Source organism: Agelaius tricolor, unplaced genomic scaffold (assembly GCF_023055355.1).
Source record: "Agelaius tricolor isolate 1412-34295 unplaced genomic scaffold, bAgeTri1.0.p SCAF_25, whole genome shotgun sequence".
Taxonomy (NCBI): domain Eukaryota; kingdom Metazoa; phylum Chordata; class Aves; order Passeriformes; family Icteridae; genus Agelaius; species Agelaius tricolor.
In genome coordinates, this window is record NW_027269285.1 from 4,878,018 (window position 1) to 4,894,080 (window position 16,063).

General features: G+C 57.8%; 1 protein-coding gene and 1 long non-coding RNA gene across 2 annotated transcripts; one reads left to right on the forward strand and one right to left on the reverse strand.

Annotated features, from left to right (window-relative positions):
- The first annotated feature begins 912 nt into the window (after positions 1 to 912).
- On the forward strand, positions 913 to 3,134 carry LOC139599988 (uncharacterized). The gene is made up of 2 exons (XR_011682379.1): positions 913 to 1,067; positions 2,752 to 3,134. It is a non-coding gene; the product is annotated as an uncharacterized lncRNA (long non-coding RNA).
- Positions 3,135 to 5,506: 2,372 nt separating this feature from the next.
- Positions 5,507 to 11,779, reverse strand: LOC139599845 (apoptosis-inducing factor 3-like). The gene is made up of 17 exons (XM_071447516.1): positions 11,718 to 11,779; positions 11,542 to 11,651; positions 11,346 to 11,455; positions 10,916 to 10,960; positions 10,745 to 10,826; positions 10,500 to 10,612; positions 9,754 to 9,840; positions 9,496 to 9,587; positions 9,188 to 9,318; positions 8,536 to 8,651; positions 8,069 to 8,140; positions 7,661 to 7,724; positions 7,191 to 7,267; positions 6,993 to 7,110; positions 6,481 to 6,579; positions 6,042 to 6,117; positions 5,507 to 5,615 (listed from the first exon to the last, which is right to left on the reverse strand). The coding sequence occupies exons 1-17, from the start codon at positions 11,777 to 11,779 to the stop codon at positions 5,507 to 5,509; spliced, it is 1,563 nt and encodes a 520-aa protein (XP_071303617.1).
- Positions 11,780 to 16,063: the final 4,284 nt, after the last annotated feature.

Consider the following 16,063-nt stretch of genomic DNA (forward strand, 5'->3'; position numbering starts at 1 on the left):
CTCCCGCCGGGCAGCGCCGCATGGCGCGGCGGCGCGTGGGAGTCACGTGGGGTGGGACGTAGCGACCGCTGATTGGCCGCCCGGCCCTGGCCCGCTGCAATCAGCTGTTACTGGGACGAAGGGCAGGAAACGGCCTTAAAGGGGCACCGCAGCTCCGAGCCTCGCCCCGTGGGGCGGCAGCGGCAGCGCCGGGAGTGCCGGGGGGGCAGCGGGTGAGCGCTTCTGGTCGGGCCGGGCCGGGCCGCCGCTGCGCTGTCCCCCGCTGGCACCCGCGGCGGGCGCGGCCCCTTTAAAGAAGTTGTCCAGTCATCGCGCGGTGCTGCCAAGTCATCGGGGTCAGCCGAGTTCTCGCGGCCACGCCCCCCGCGCCCTCCCATTGGTTCTCGCGGAGAGCGCTCACTTCTGATTGGTCGAGGACTTAGAGCAACTTCTCGGAATCGGGGCTGTGTCACCAGCCCCGGCACAGGGAGGCACCGCCCGAGGGCGGGCGGGGGTGGCCGGGCCGTGCCCGCGGCAGCGCCACGCCCCGCCCGAGGCCCGCGGAAGGGTCGAGCCCCTTCGGAGCCGCCCTGCCCCCGCCGCCCCTTCACCCGCTTGAAAATGCCAACTCACAGCACGCGGGGCACGCCGGGAGCGCCGCTCCGCACTACAACTCCCGGCGTGCCCCGCAGCAGGGTGGCCCCATCCGTTCCCAAGGCAACCGCCGCCCGGCCGGGAGGGAGCCGAGCTCTCCCCCGGGGGGTGGGCGGGGCAGAGCGCTGGCTTCACCTTTCTATTGGCTGAGCGGCGGGTCGCGCCGGGCCGCCATTGGCGGGAGCGGGTGGCAATCGCGGCGCGGGGGCGGGCGCGACGAGCGGCGGCGGTACCGGCCGGCGATTGGCCCGGGGGCGTGGCCAGGGGGCGTGGCCGGGGGCGGCTGCGTCATGACTCCGCCAGCTGATCCGGGACGGAGCCGGCGCGCGGCGGGGGGAGGCGGCGGTACCGGCACCGGGCACGGCCCGGGCGGCACCGGCGGGGCGGCGGCGCTGGTGGCGCTGGGCCAAGTCGGCCCCGGCCGAGCCGCGCAGGTGGGTCCGCCGGTACCGCGCTGGGTCGGGCGGTTCGGGTGGCGGCGCCCTCGGTGCTCCGGGGTTTGAGGGGGCCCCGCCGTGCCCCGTTAGGGAAGGTCACCTTTCCCCGGGGCTCCGCGGACGGGGGGGGTGCGGCGCGGGGCGTCCTTCGCCGGGCCCCGCGGCGCCGCCTGGGCCGGGCGGCCTCGCCCCCGGTGTCGGTGGGGCGGGCAGGGGGGGCTGGGGCCGGGCCCGTGCGCGGCTCCCGCGCCGGAGGGTCCCGGTGGGGCGGGCGGGGCTGCGGCCGGGGCCTCCCCGCGACGGGCGGTGGCCGCCCCGGGGGTGACCTTCACTCCGGGACCGGACTGGGCAGACTTTGACCCGCGGCCGCTCCCCGCCGTGGGCACGGAGCGGAGCATCCCGGGCGGCGGAGGGCCGGGAGGGCGGCGGGGTGTCCCGGAGGGAGCGGCTTTGCCGTGGAGCGCCGTGGGGGGAGCTGCCTCCGTTAGGGGGGAGGGGGGAGTTGGTTTTACCGAGAGGAGAGGCACTGGGGGAGGGGGGGTGACCCGGTTATACCGGGAGAGGGGCACCGGCTGGGGGCACAGCGTTCTTTACTACCGGGGGGAGCTCCCACCGGGGCCCTTCCCGGAGCCGCTGGGGTCCGTCGGTGCTGAGAAGGGCTGGGTGGGAGCCCCGTTACCGACAGGGCCCCCCCTCGTCGGTCCCCGGTGCCGGCGGGGCCCCCGGTGCCGGCGGGGCCGGTGGCTTCAGCGGCGGGTGCTGATTCACGGGCCGGCGGGGGTGGAGCAGGGCCGGGACCAGCTCGCTGGAATCCGGACCAGATGTACCCGGCACGCCAGGAATGCTCGGCATCCCCGCCGGGCCCCGCCGCCGCCGCCGCTGCGCCCCGGCCACCGGCCCCGCACCGAACGCCCCGCGGCACCCACCGGGCTCCGGCCGCCCCCGCCGCCCGCCCCGGCCCGCGGCCAGCCGGGCTCCGCAGTGCCCTCGGGGTGACGCCGGCGGGAGGATGCTGCGGGGGCCCCCCGGGGGTTTCCCGTTGCCAAGTGTCCCCCACCGTGCCCGGTTTCCCGGGAGGTTCCCAAAACTCCATCCCTGGCAGCCAAAGCTCTGGGCCCTGCAGAAAAGGGATTTTTCCGGGGTCACGGGGGAAGCAGTGAGGTCCAACACCAGCCCTGGGGTTGGCGTCCTTGCCTTCCAACAAAACGGCTCAGAAAGGGGCTGAGCTGCCCGAAATTGCCCCGTTCCCCCGCCGTAGCTCGGCAGCAGCTGCCTTACCGAGTGTCTGCCCCGTCAGGAAGCAGCTGGCTCCCGTCCAGGTGGGACCCTGCCAGCAGTGATGGATGCCCGAGGTGAGCCCTGGGAACACCGTCACCCCCACCTGCAGTGGCCTCCCTGCCCGAGGAGCTGCCCTTATCTCTCTTATTTTCCAGCAGAAATGGCCTTGGCTTTCCCTGCCTGTTCCTCGTGGTTTAGGGTTGGCTGCAGGTGCTGGAGCTCAGGCTTTGGGAGAGGGGAGGGATGGGGAGAGCTGAGCTCGGAGCTGCCTCTGGGTTTCCTTGGATGGGGGGAGGACAGAGGAATAGATCAGCGTGATGGGGAGGGAGGGGAGCTGCTGTGGGTGACAGCTCAGCTGGGCACAGTTCAACGCTGGCTCTGAAATGGTGTGTTCCCTTCCCAGGTGCTGCCGTGCCACCCTGCTCCTGGCTAACCAGCACCAGTTCTTCAGTGGCAAGCTTTATGTCCTTCTCCAGTAGCTAAAGCTGCCAGTTGAAGAACTGTTGAATGTAGCCACTCTCTTCTCGTCACTGGGACCTTGGATGCCAGCCAGAGCCGTGCCCTGAGCCACCAGGATGAGCCACTCTGCAGAGCCCTGTGCCTTGGAGGGCTTGAGGATGAGTGTGACCAGGATGATGAAGAAAGTCTCCTCGGAGCCTCCAGCCAGAGCCTCGGCTGGAGGATTCTGTGCCAGCAGGGTTGCCAAAATGTGTCCCCCCACCCCTCAGTGGGGTGGCACTGAGCTGGGAGGAGACTGGGAGAAGCATTAAACATTATTTTGCTCAACTGTTCAGTTTTAGGAAATTTGTTGCCTGTGGGTTGCCTGGATCAGGTGGGGGCACAGCACCAGAGCTGTGTCCCCAGTGATGCCACCCTGGGGTCTGCAGTGGAGGGGTCAATCCTTTGGGCTTGTCCTGAGCCAAAGGCTGAGCCCAGGAGAGGGATGAGCCCTGCAGCATGGCAGGCAGGGGGATGGAGCCCAGGAGGGGGCTGGCTGCACACCCACGCTGCCCTGAGCGGGTGGGACCGGGCCAGGGTGACTCAGGGCGAGTCACACAGAGTCACACACGGCTCTGGATGCTGCTCCCAGAGCCTGTGGCCTGGGGGGGACACGCAGCAGTGCCAGGGCTCTGGGTATTCTGGAGCTAGCAGCACTCAGAGGGGCTGTGGTGAACTTTGTTGGGTTCTTCCGTGGTCCAGGCTCTGGTTTGCTGGTGAACAGAAGCTCCAGCCTGGCCTGGAGGGAATTTGGAAGCTGCTCTCCAGGGCTAGAGGAGCCCCTGCCTTGCACTGAGTGAGAGGGGAGCTCCATGAGGGCTCCAGGGTTTCCCAGAGGACTGCCAGGACCAGCAGCTCCCTTGGTGACTGGGACCAGGGGAGTGTCCAGGCCCTGCTGCTCAGAGCCTGCCAGCAGGAGCACAGCTCATCCCAGCTCCGAGGGCGGGCAGGGAGGAACAGCCCTGTGCTGAAATGTCTGCACAATCTCAACTTAATCTGCCTGCCCAAGGCAGGGCTGCTCCCAAACTTTGGCACCCAGCAAAGCACGGAAAGTGGCCTGGCGTCCATTAAGTGGTAGAAGTAGAATAAATCTGTTGTCCTGGGCTCTTTCCTTCTTACATAAAGCTGCTGTGCTCAGTGTGCTCCTGCTGATGGCTACAAGGAGCTGAGTTTCTTTGGGGTGGTTGTCACCCAGAGGGGGTGGGACTGCTGAACACCCCTGGATCAGCTCCTCCAGCTCGAGGCAGAGCCCGTCTCTTCCACCACAGCTGCCCTGCTGCAAGCCCATGCAGAACAGCTGGCACCTGCTCAGTGCCCAACACATCCTGGACTGCATGGAGGGGCAGAAAGTGATGGTGGGGGGGTGCCTGAGGGCAGGGAGGAGCAGCTCCTGGGCCGTGCTCCCCCTCCTCTGATGTGTATGAGCTCTGTGCTCCGTGTGCCTCACAAATCCACGCCTTCCCTGGCATGAAGGAACAACCTGTGCTGCTGAAACCCAGCTCTTTCCTGGGTAAATTGTGGCTCTTTCCTGGGTAAATTGTGGCTCTTTCAGAGCAGAGAGTTGTCCTGAGCAGAAGCACCAAACCTGTGAGGTCAGGAAATGTAAAACATTGTATTTAAGTGCCAGAGGACAGGTTTGGGTGTCCAACACAAAACCAGCAGGGCAGGATCTCACCTGCTGAGCAGAGGGCTCAGGCTCTGGCTGTCCTGCACTCAGACCAGAGGGGGTTTGGGCTGTCAGTGAGTGTCCTGTGGGAACTTGTCCAGCTCCTGGGTCTTACTCACCAGTCACATGGGGCTGTGCAGGAGGAAGGGTAAGTGCAAGGCTTCCTGTAGAAAGCACAGCCTCGCTGTGCAAAACCCCAGTAACTCTTTCCTCTAGCGTCTGGCCACCTCCTCCAGGCATCCAGCAGGCAGGGACACAGCAGGAAGGGCAGGCTCTGGGATTTCTCTGCCAGAATGCCACCCGTGTGCCATTCCAGCCAGCAGTGACCCTGCCAGCAGGTGCTGCTGGCTCTGAGGTTGGGTGGCATCCCTGCGTCCTTAGGGGCAGGGCATTCTGTGCAAGTTCCTGCTCAGAGCCCACCTCGTTCCCTGCTGGGAGAGGAGCAGCTTGTCTCGCTCACAGCTCCCCTCGCTGGGAAAATGTGTTTTTGCAGAGGAGAAGGTCAGCGTGACCGGTGTGCTAAATGAGAGCTCCCTGCCGGCAGGGAAGGAGCAGGAGGAGCTGCTGTGTCTCTGGCTGGTGCATCTGTGCTTGTGGGGTGGCTGCTGGCAGCTCAGAGCCTCAGCTGAGCCCCAAGGCCACAGGCACCCTCCTCTTACCCAGCACAGAGCATCAGCTCTGCTGAGCTTTGCCCAGCACAAGTGGACAGCCAAGGGCTGTCTGCAAACATGGAATGCAGGTGCTGGGTACAGCTTTGCTGATGGTTTTATTGCTCCAGGGTGGGAGGGTGTGGACCTGTTGGCACTGGGTTGTGAGTGCCACGCACCAATCTTAGCTTTGTGCCAGCGAGGGGACGCTGCCAATGTCACAGGCCCTGAAAACAAGAGGTGGGATGGGGATTTGCAGTGCCTCCTTTTGGTTTTGTGTCTCTCAGTGGGCTCTGCTGACGTGGGGGACGGCACAGAGCCACGCACCAGCTGGCTCAGGGTGCCACTTACTCTGCTTCTTCTTTGGAGATTTGTTTCCCCAAGTACAGCACTTCTGCAATCAGGGACACCATGGGGTCGCAGTTCAGGCTGGCAGCTGCAGTCACATGGCCATCCCTGGCATGGAAAGAGGAAGAGCGTGGATCTCCTCAGTGCACACAGCCCAGCACAGCAGCAGCACCCCCGTGGCACAGTGGCCAGGCAGCAGCTGTGTCCCAGAGGGCTCGGGGCAGGGTGGCTGCTGCTGCTGCTGCAGGATGCACAGGCACCCGTGGCACATTGCCTGGCACTGCTGGGCACTGAGCCTGGCAGCAGTGGGGCACAGGCAGAGAGGTGTCCCAGGCTCTCTGCCCAGCTGGTGCCATCGTTTGAGTTCATTCTCTTCTCCTTCCCTCTGCCCTGCTTTGGTTTTTCCCTGGTTCAGCATCCAGCAGCTGCCTTTAGTGCCCAGGGGGGATGTGGGGCCCCTGTGGGATCCCTGCAGCTGTAAGAGAGAGGGCTGTGCCTGTTTCCAGGGCATGGGCTGGCCATGGATTCACTCACCTGATGTAAAAGATCAGGAATTTCTGCTGCTCCAGGCTGCCCTTCACCACAGTGTCCGTGTATCCCTTCCCACAGCCTGGGGGAGAGAGCCTGCTCAGGAGCCCTGGCACAGCAGATTGCACCCAAACCACCTCAGAAACAGCGTGGTGGGGACAGAGGGGACAGTGGCCGGGGCTGGGACAGGGCTGGGGAGCAGAGATGAGGGCCCTGGACAAGCAGAACTGACTTTGATCCTCTCCTTGGTCTGGAGAGAGAAGTTCTTCCTCTGTGACCTCTAACCCGCTGTAGATCAGCAAGGAACAAGAGCTCTGGGTGAACTCCAGGCCCAGGGCTCAAACTCACCACAGCAGCCACTCCAGAGCTTGAACTGCTCCAGGTGACCTCTGCACCCAGCCCCAGACCCAGCTGGGGGAAGGAATTCCTCTGTGCCCCTCCCTACCTGCATAGCGGATGCTTTTCCCAAGCAAGGTGCTCCAGAAGTAAGGAACGGTGTGCAGCTCCTCCCCTCTGCCCAACATGTTCAGGGCAGCACAGCGACCTGGGAGGAACCAACACGCTCAATATTTCGCTTAAAAAACTGCTCCCCGTGTCCCCTGCTGTCCCTTCTCTGTGCCATTCCCATCCCTGAGGGAGCTGGAAGGTGACGAGTCCTGTGGGGGGACAGAATGTAAGAGAATAGTGCAGGGGGATAGAATGTAAGAGAATCACCTCACCCTGAGGAATTGCAGCTGTACCAATCACCAAAGATTAGGAACAGGCCTGCCCTTAACAGGCCACAGCTGTGTCCCATGAGGATGAGTGCTATAAAAGAGAGGGTGAGCTGGCTGAGGAGAGAGATGGAGTTTGTTGGCTGTGCTGTGAAGAAGGATTTAGTGCTACAAGGAGCTACCTGTGAGAAGTCACCAAGAAAGTATGGGAATTTTGCAATAAGATGACAACAATGTCCCTCACCATGGGCCTCAGCCACTTGCTGGTGGTGGATGCTGGCCCTGTCCCCACCCAGCAGTGCCACTGGGAAGGTCACCACGTCCCCCGCAGCGAAGACCTTGGGGATGTTGGTTTGCATGTGCTAATTGGGCAAAAGGCAATTAGTGCAGTGATGGGAGGGGAGGGATGGGGTGCGAGCTGGGGTGCTCAGCTGGCACTCACCAGATTCACCAGGATGGCACCTTTGGCATCTCTGGCAATGGAGGTGCCCTTCAGGAAGGCTGAGCTGGGGGTTGAGCCTGTGGGGAGAGGAGCAGGGATGAGATTCAGAGAAGTTCTGCAGGGACAAGGAGGAAATTTGGCCTCCCAGTTCCTGTTCCTGCTTGGAGCAGTGAGCTGTGCTTGGGCTGGTGCTGAGCCAGTGCAGGGGCAGCAAAGCCAGGCCCAGGACACAGCAGGGACCTGTGGGGCTCAGCAGGAGTGTGGCAGCTCCTCTCCTGCTGCCAAGCGTGTGCTCATGGGCTGCTGACTCCTCCAGGTGCTTGGGGCCAAGAGGAAGGGCAGGGTGACAGCGGAGTGGGAAAGAGAGCAGCAGGGAATGGTGTCCTGGCAATGAGCTGTGATGCCCTGGGCTTGCTGGGTGTTCTCCCCATTCCCAAATCTGCCTCCCTGACCCAGCTGGGGTCTCCTACCTATTCCCACCACTACCACATCTGCAGGGAGCTTCTCTCCGTTGGCAAGGACAGCCTCTGTGACCTGGGGAAGAAGGAAAGGTCATTAATAAAGAGTTAAAACCTCTGTCCTGATTCCCACAGCCTCCCTGCTGCTTTGCTCTTTGCTGTCTTCTTTTCTTCCCCAGGTTTGGATCACCTTGTCCAGCTAATGTGTGTTGCTGGGAATGTAAAAGAAAATCATGCTGTTGTCCCTGGGATAGGAACATTTTACTGGTGCCCTCTGAGCCCAGAGCTGTGCTCAGTGAAAAGGAAGGGAGGGTCTAGACATGGGAGAGGAAAGCCTGATGTAGGCACTGGGTTATCTCTCAACTTGGGCTTTTTTTCCCCTAAAATTAGCAGTGCAGGGATCACAAAAGCATGACTGACCTTTCCATCCTTTCCTTTCAGCTCACACAGCTCTGTTTTCATGTGGAACTTCACCCCTTTATTTTGCAGCATCTGAAAAGGACTGGTTTGAGTATTCATTAGGAAATTCCAGGCTATAAAAACAGCTGTACCCAGCCAAAAGCCAGGCAGGCAGCTCTGCTGCTGCTGCTGCTGCTCCAGGCTGCAGGGAGATTCCATTTGTGTCCCTGGCTGCTGCAGGGACACAAAGCCTGGCTTTTCTCTGCAGTCCTGGCGTGTGAGGTGGGTTTGGGGTGAGGAATTGACGTGGGGAAGGGGAAGATTGGGAGCAGCCCTGTGTGCAGAGCTCATGGGTGAGGACAGAGGCTGGGCATGCAGAGTTGTGACTCAGCACAGGGGCGAGGTTTCCTGGGCTGATGTGGATCCTGGGGCTGCTTGGCTCTCTCGTGTGTTCTCCACGCCAGAAATCAGCCCCAGGTTCTGCTCACCTTCATGGTAACACCTCCAACCTGAGGACCCAGGGCGTGCTGGAAAGGGAACTCCTCTCTCTCCACCACTGAGATGGTTCCAGCCTTGTCTGAGAGGAAGGCAGCCACCTCCATTCCTGCAGGGAAGAGGCATGCCCAAGGTAAGCCTGCTGCAAGCATCAACCTGCACCCCTGGAAACCTTCTCCCCCTCCAGAGAGCAAATCTGATGTGCTGCCAGTGCTGAACTGCTTTGCTGTGCGTTTCTGGGCTGAGGTATTCAGCTCCCCCCTTTCTTTGTTCTCCTGGATATTGGAAGATGCACAGAATAGCTCCTGGTTTTGTCCAAAAAAACCTCCCTTTCTGTGCCTTAGCCCCCTGCTTTCCCAATGCTTCTGGGGAATCCAGCTCCTCTGGAGGACAGTGACCTTTGCATAAGGCACATTTCCCTCTGTCCATGTGTAGCAATTGTTTATAGCTCTCAAAGTTTCTGGCTATCAGAGGAAAGAATGAGTGTGTGCTGTGTAACTCACACCCCCAGCAGCTCCAGGGAGGATCCCAGCCGGCCAGAAAAGGAACATCCCTTCCCTGAGGGCCTCCAGTTAATGGGCAGGCACAACAGAGGGGGGTTTGGAGGCCCTCACTGAGGGTTTGACACCCACTCCAGCCTGGTACCTATGAATGAAGCTCCCACAACCACCAGATTCTTCCCAGTTGCCAGCTCCAAGATCTTGCTGGACTCTTCTGGGGTTTGGAGCGTGCAGATGTTCTGCAGGTCTGCACCTGGGACTTTGAGGAAACCAGAGCTGGAAGAGAGAGAACCCAGACGCATTCCATGGCGTGAATTAAACAAAGAATGAGAAGGGAGCAGAAACCCACAAACACCCCTGTGTCATTCCATTCTGCCCTCCCACCTCATTCCCTACCTCCACCTCTGCATCCCTGTGCTGTCCTGCCTAAAATCCAGCACTTTGTGCACTCACTGGCTGCCTGTTGCAATGAGCAGCTGGTGGTACTTCTGAGAGGAGCCATCCATGAAATGAACCTTCTGCTTCTGGAAATCCACAGACACTGCCTGCAGGAGCGAGGGGGCGCAGATCACACAGGTTCCCCTGTCCTGCCTGTGTTTCTGGGCACTCAGGTGAGATGAGGGGTGCTGGGGTCCTCTCTCCCACTTCCCACAGCTCCGTCCATGGATGTTTCACCCTCCCCATGAGGACTGAGCCCAGCTGCTCTGGTACCTCTTTCTCTGTCCAGAGCTCTATGCCCCGAGCCTCAAGGAATTCAGGCTTCCTCAGGTAGATATCCTCAGCTTTCAAGTTCATTTCCTGGAAACACAACAAAAGTATGAAATGAAGCATTTCTTAGAGGCAGCAATTCTCCTGAAGTGTTCCTTGTGGAGTCAGTTTGGAAAAGAAGTGAATTTTACATTAGTGAATCACAGCTCCTCACACTGCCCCATGCCCATCACCTTGTGACCTCAGAAAAAACATCAAACTTTAAGGGAAGAGCTCAACAAAAGGAGATAAAAGCATCAGCTCATGTTGACTCTGCTCAGAGATTTTCTGGGAGGAAAAAGAAGTTTTCCTGGAAATAACACCCTTATTTGTAGGGGGATAGAATATAAGAAAATAAAGACAGTGTAGAAAGCAATCTCACCCCTAAGGAGCTGCAGCTGGGCCAATTATCAAAGATTAGGAGCAGGCCACAGCTGTGACCAGTGAGAAGAAGATGCTATAAAAGAGTGGGGTGGGTGCTTGGGAAGGGAACTGGAGTCAGTGGCTGCTTTGTGAAGAAGAAAGAGTCAGTGCTCTGAGGAGCTGCCCAACACCAAGAAGGTGTGAAACTTCTGTGGTAGGAGACAATGGTATGGAACCCCTGCAACAAGATGACAACACCTATTCCTTTTGGATGCCTCAGCGCTCCTGCTTTGCTCCCTGAGTGTGGCCTGTGCCCAGGCACAGCGCTGTCCCTGTCACACACAGACCTTGCTCAGCTTGGACTTGTCATAGGGAACGTGCTTCTCCTTGGTGGCCATGATGATCCTGCCCGTGAACCCCTCCTGGCGAAGAGTCTCTGCACACACCAGGGCAGCCACACCTACAGGAGAGGCTCATTCAGCCCTCTGACACCTCACTGAGGAGGAGGAGGAGCAGGTCGGTCCTCCCTGGAGAGGAGAGTGGCAGCTCCCAGCGTGTGTGGAGGGGGCAGAGCTCAGATCCCTTCACTGACCTCCCCCCAGCAGCAGCATCGTGTTCTTGTTGAGGAGGCACCTCCTGCTTGTGTCCTTCACCCTCTGGCTGCTTTCCAGGTCCTTAAAAAAAAAAAAAAAAAAAAAAGAAAATGCTCAAGTCACAGCCCAAGGCACTGCCTGTGCTCAGTGACTGCAGGTAAGGTCAGTACCTTCTTTTTTGCTGTAATGAACACCTTTCCATCTTCCACTGTTACCTAAAGGAGAGGTTTGTTAAGTGCTGCATCCGTGCGGTTGTGGTAGGAGCTCTCCTGGGAGATCCTGTCCAGTGTGCCATCTGCCTCTGGTCTTGCATGTCACATGATGATGCTGAGGAGCTCATGAGCTTTTCTCCTCATCCTAAGAGCACTGAGGAAGAGCTGTAAATCCTCTTTTTCTTTCCAAAAGCACTTGTGCTGGCTCTGAGGACTACTGGGATCTGCGGCATCACCTTTGACTGAAAGGAGCTTTAGGGCAGGGAGTCACCTAATCCCCAAATCATCCCTGGTGTGGAAGCTCTGAGTGACAGAGCTGTGCTCAGGGCAGGGGGCTTGGGAAAGAGAATGAATGTGAGACCACCCAGCTGGGAGGCCAAGAAGTCACCTTAAAGCAGGGGATACAGTCCAGAGCAGGGTATTCCTCAATGTCCCCAGTCCTGATGTCAAAGCAGGCCCCATGCCAGGGGCAGCGCAGCCTCTCCCCTCTCAAAACGCCTGCAAGAGACCCCCCCCTAAGCTGAGCAGTGAGAACCAACCTCCCCAGGGTGGTTTTTTTCCCCCCTGCCCCAAGCTGGGGTTACCTTTGCTCAGCGGGGCACCGTAGTGGGGACATTTGCTGCCTAGAGCTCGGAATTCCCTCCTGTTCCTCACCAGCAGCACTGGGTACCCGGCCACCATCACCTCCAGGAGCCTGGGGGAGAGGTGCAGAGGTGGGCACAGAACCCCCCAGATCCCCACCACCCCCCCAGGCACTCACTGTCCATCCCCAACGTCGTCCTCCCTGCAGACCTCTTCAGTGATGGTGTCACTGCTGTCCATGCTGCTCGCTGGCAGGTGAGGGTCCCAAATTTCTGATGAAGCACCAAAATTACCTTCAAACACCCCTTTTTTAACTCTCTTGGGGTGTCCAAACCCAGCACCCGTTCCCCAGTCCTTTTCTCCTCTGAATTAACCCATTTCTCATTTCCAGCCCCATTAAACTCAGCTGCAGCGCAGGGTGAGTGAGCAGATGTGGTAATGGCTCTTGTAAACAAATATAATTATTTATGGGGAGCTGCTGCTGCCACAGCCCATGTCTTCCTCAAATTGGGTCTAAAGAGATGCTTCAGCCTCTCCAAAGCCTCTCCAACATTTGTGCAGAGATGTTACTCATGGTAATTGCCCTGAAAGCACTAATCCCCTCCCAAAATGCCTCCTGGGCCAGAAAACAGCCAACCCCCTTGGTCCTTAGTGCTCTCCCTGCCTTAGCAGTCATTGAGAGGCTGATTAGGAATCTCCCTTTCTGTTTTGGAGGGGAAAAAAGCAAGAAATTGAGCAGAGGAAGAGACATTCAAGGCAGGTTTCAGTGCAGGGTGGTGACTTGCTCCTGCCAACCCCCCCTGCACCGCTCCCCTCACCCCAGGTTTTTTGGGAGAAGCATCTCTGTGTACTCACCTGGTCCTGCCAGGGGAGTTCAGGCGCCTGTCCCCCAGGTCAGAGAGCCACCACTGCTGCTGCCTGTGACTTTCTCCTGCGAGGTGACACCCTGGTGTCTCACACAGCTGCCAGCCCACGGCTGGTGATGCTCTCCCCACCTTGCACAACGCTCCCATCCATCAGGAGATGCAGCTCCTGGAAGAGGCTGCCTGCCAGGCAGTGTTATCTGATTTCTGCAACTGGCCTGGGCCTAATTAAAGGTATTTTGCTGGGGTTTAGGGTTGCAAAAGAATTGAGGGCACCAAGGAATTATGGCACAGGTGTGGTGTAAAATGGGGTGCGTCACGGGCAGCGTGACCAGAAACTCAAGGGGGTTCAGTGATATCCCAGGGTCCCTTCCCACTGCCCCTTTTCCTGGTGGAAAGCACTCCAGCTACAACACAAGGTATTTTTGCAGCACTTTGGAATGATACTGCTACTTTTTAGGTATTTTAACAACACTTCAAATTCTTTAATTTGATTTTTTTTTTTGTCATTTTTTTCTCTGTGGATTTTAAGGAACATGAAGCTTCCGGCAGCTCTGCACGTGCCTTGCATCCCAGCTCTGCTCCTGGTTCAGCCACTGATGTCCAGGCACACGATCCCATCATCCCCTGGCCCATGGAGGATGCCTTGGAGCGGGGTGCTGCTTGCTGGGCTATTTTTACAACAAAGTGGGAGCTGCAAAAAACTGGGAGTAACACCTACACTGTTTGTGTCTCCTCTTGTTCTTATCTCTATTTCACAGTCAGTATGTTTCACAACTTAAAATATGCCTCAAAAAATTAAGGCGGGGGGAAAAGTTACCACAACAGCGTGCTTCCATCATCTCCCTTGCAGAACAGGAGATCTGTAGCAGGGGGGGATAAAAATCCTCTGGTGGGTATCACCTGGAGAAGAAAGCATGTGCAGGATGCTGGGTAAGTGCAGGATGGATTATTTGGGAAGCAGTTAAATTCACGGGACCCTCCAAGCCATGAGCAGGGTACCAGGACGCCGCCGTGTCCGGGCAATCCCAGCCCACGGGCTCCGCACACCCACGACGGCCACAGGAATGAGGGATTTTCTCACAGCACCAATGAGCAGCTTCTGGGCTCTGCCCTCCTGGCCAGAAGCCTGAATGTGAAGCAATTTGGCTGCCAAATGTCCGTATTTAAACTCTGTGTAATTATTCCCCAGGAGCGCGTTCCCACGTGGAGGAGCAGCAGCCCTCGCCGGGCGTTCTCTGACTCAGCAGAAATGGCTGGAAAAACGTTTGCTCACGGATGGAAATCTGCAGAGAGCAGGCAAAGGGGCAGGCACAGAGGTGTGCAGCTCTGGGATGAGGCAGGTGAAGCTTGATCCTGTGCAGGGATGTTTGCACTGCAAGGCTGAGCAGCAGATTTGGCTGCTGGATGCTGCTGGATGCAGCTGAGCACCCGGGAAAGGATTTTGGAAAAGGGCAAAGGAAAGGGCAAAACAAAATGTTTGACAGAGGCAAAGATGATAGAATGGATCTTAGAAAGGTGATAGACAGAGGATACAAAGTGGAAAAGGGCTTTGGATGTCAGGGGGAAGCTGGGGGCTGGCTGCAGGGATGCTAGTGTGTGTCAGGAATACACAACACGCCCTCGAGGGACTGGGATGGGATTGGAGGCAGATTTTCGGGAAGATGCTCTGTAAACATCTTCTGGCCCTTTTTAGGTAAACCAGAGGTGGTTACCCAGAGGGTTTTAGACCTTTTCTTGTAGCACAAGTCAGGATTAAACATAGGAAGGAAGAGAGGAAAAGGAAGTGGTGCCCTCAACCACAAAGAGAGCCCAGGTGGGCACCAAACATCTCTGAGCAGATCTGCCACCCACATTGGTGCTGACTCACACAAGCTGCTGAGCTGACCTTGGGTTTTCTTAGACACCTTCCCTTCTGCTGTGTCTCCCCAGAGCTGCTGAGCTGACCTTGGGTTTTCTTAGACACCTTCCCTTCCGCTGTGTCTCCCCAGAGCTGCTGGCCCTCCTGAAAACCCAAGTTTAGAGGCGAGGATTTAAGGGGTGTAACTTTCCTGCCTTCAAGTTCCCACCACCATCAGCTGGAGTAGCACATTTTTTCATGCCATGGCTGTGTGGGTTCATCTTTTTCCCAGCTCGCCCAGCTCAGGGCCCTTCCCTGCTCTGCCAGAGCCACTGATTTTAACAAGCAGCACCCACGGAGTCAAACTGCTCAGCTGTGGGAAGAGGAAGTGAGGTGAAACCTGCAGCAGAGCTGGAGTGATTAATGGGGCACTGCTCTCAGAACAGCTTGGTTTGTGATATTAATAACGAGAGAATTCAGGAGGGAACCTAACCTGTTCCAAGCTGTGGAGCCAGCAGCAGCAGGATGTGCAGGGGGGAAACTCCTGTGCTGGTATTTGTAAAATAGGAGGAATTGAGTGGGCTCAGAGGGTGTGTGGGGGGGGTTGGGATGTGCTTCCACCTTGGAGGATTCATTCTTAACCTGCCTGAAATGCAAAAAAAAAACCAACCCATGTAGTGGTAAATGCATCATGATGTAATCATGAAGCACATACATATTCATCAAAAATTACTTAAGCTTGAGACTGGTGAATTAAACAAGGGAAAAAATGTTTATCCCACAAGGGGGAAAAGACAGAGAAAAGGAAATATTTAGTGGGAATGAATTTCCTTACGGGGTAAGAATAATTAAATGTGATCTTTCACATTTTCTTCCTAAGCATTCATGTCTGGTGATGGTGAGAGATGGGACACAGGCCTGGCAGACACCTGGCACCACTTCACAGTGGGCACTGGGGAAGGAAAGGAGGAACCTGAAACCTTACAAATAACAGCACATCAACAGTTCAGAAAGTCAAAACATTTGGGGCACGACAGCTGCAGAAAGCAGAGGAGAGCTGCCCATGCTGCTGAGCTTGAAGGGGATTTGCCAGCCAATGGAATTCTGTTCATCCCAAGGCACACCTGTGCAGCTGGAGTGAGGAGGGAGCACATCCTCTGTGCCACTGGTCCAGCTCAGCCCTGGAGGAGCAGCTGAGCCTGCAGCATCCCTGAGGACACTTTGCTGTCAACACAGGTTTCTCCAACAAGTCCCTTGTGCCAAGTCCTGAGTTTAAAAAAAATCCTTCCAGTGCTGAGAAAAAGAAAGGCCAGAAGAAGAGCATCCAGATCAAGCTGCCCTGGGGTCACTTATCAAAGCAGGCTCTGCCTGGGTGGTTTGGGAGCATTCCCATATGCCAGGCTGCAGCAGGCAGCTGCTGTGCCCAGTCTGCAGCCGGTGTCTGGCACCAGAACTGTGCTGGTTCTGGGAAGCTCCTGGGGGACATTCCAGGTATTCCAGGAATGCTCTCAGGAAGGAGGAGCAGCCTGGGCAGCAGAATACCTGCAGTGCTGGTCAAACCCTCAGGAGTGAGAGCTTGCAGACCTGGGCAGGGTTCCTGTGGGGCAAGCACAGGTGATTTCCTCTGCCAGAGGAGCTCAGGTCCTGAGGTCAGGGCTACAGCGCTGACTTTTGGCATTTCTTGCCTTAAACTCTGGAGCTGCTCACCACACTCACAGAGACTGAAATCCCTTTCTCCCGTGTCCACAGCAAGTTCTACCTGGAGAATATCCAGCCTCCACCTCAGGAAGGTGTTCCTGGCTGGAAGGGGTGGCTGCTCCA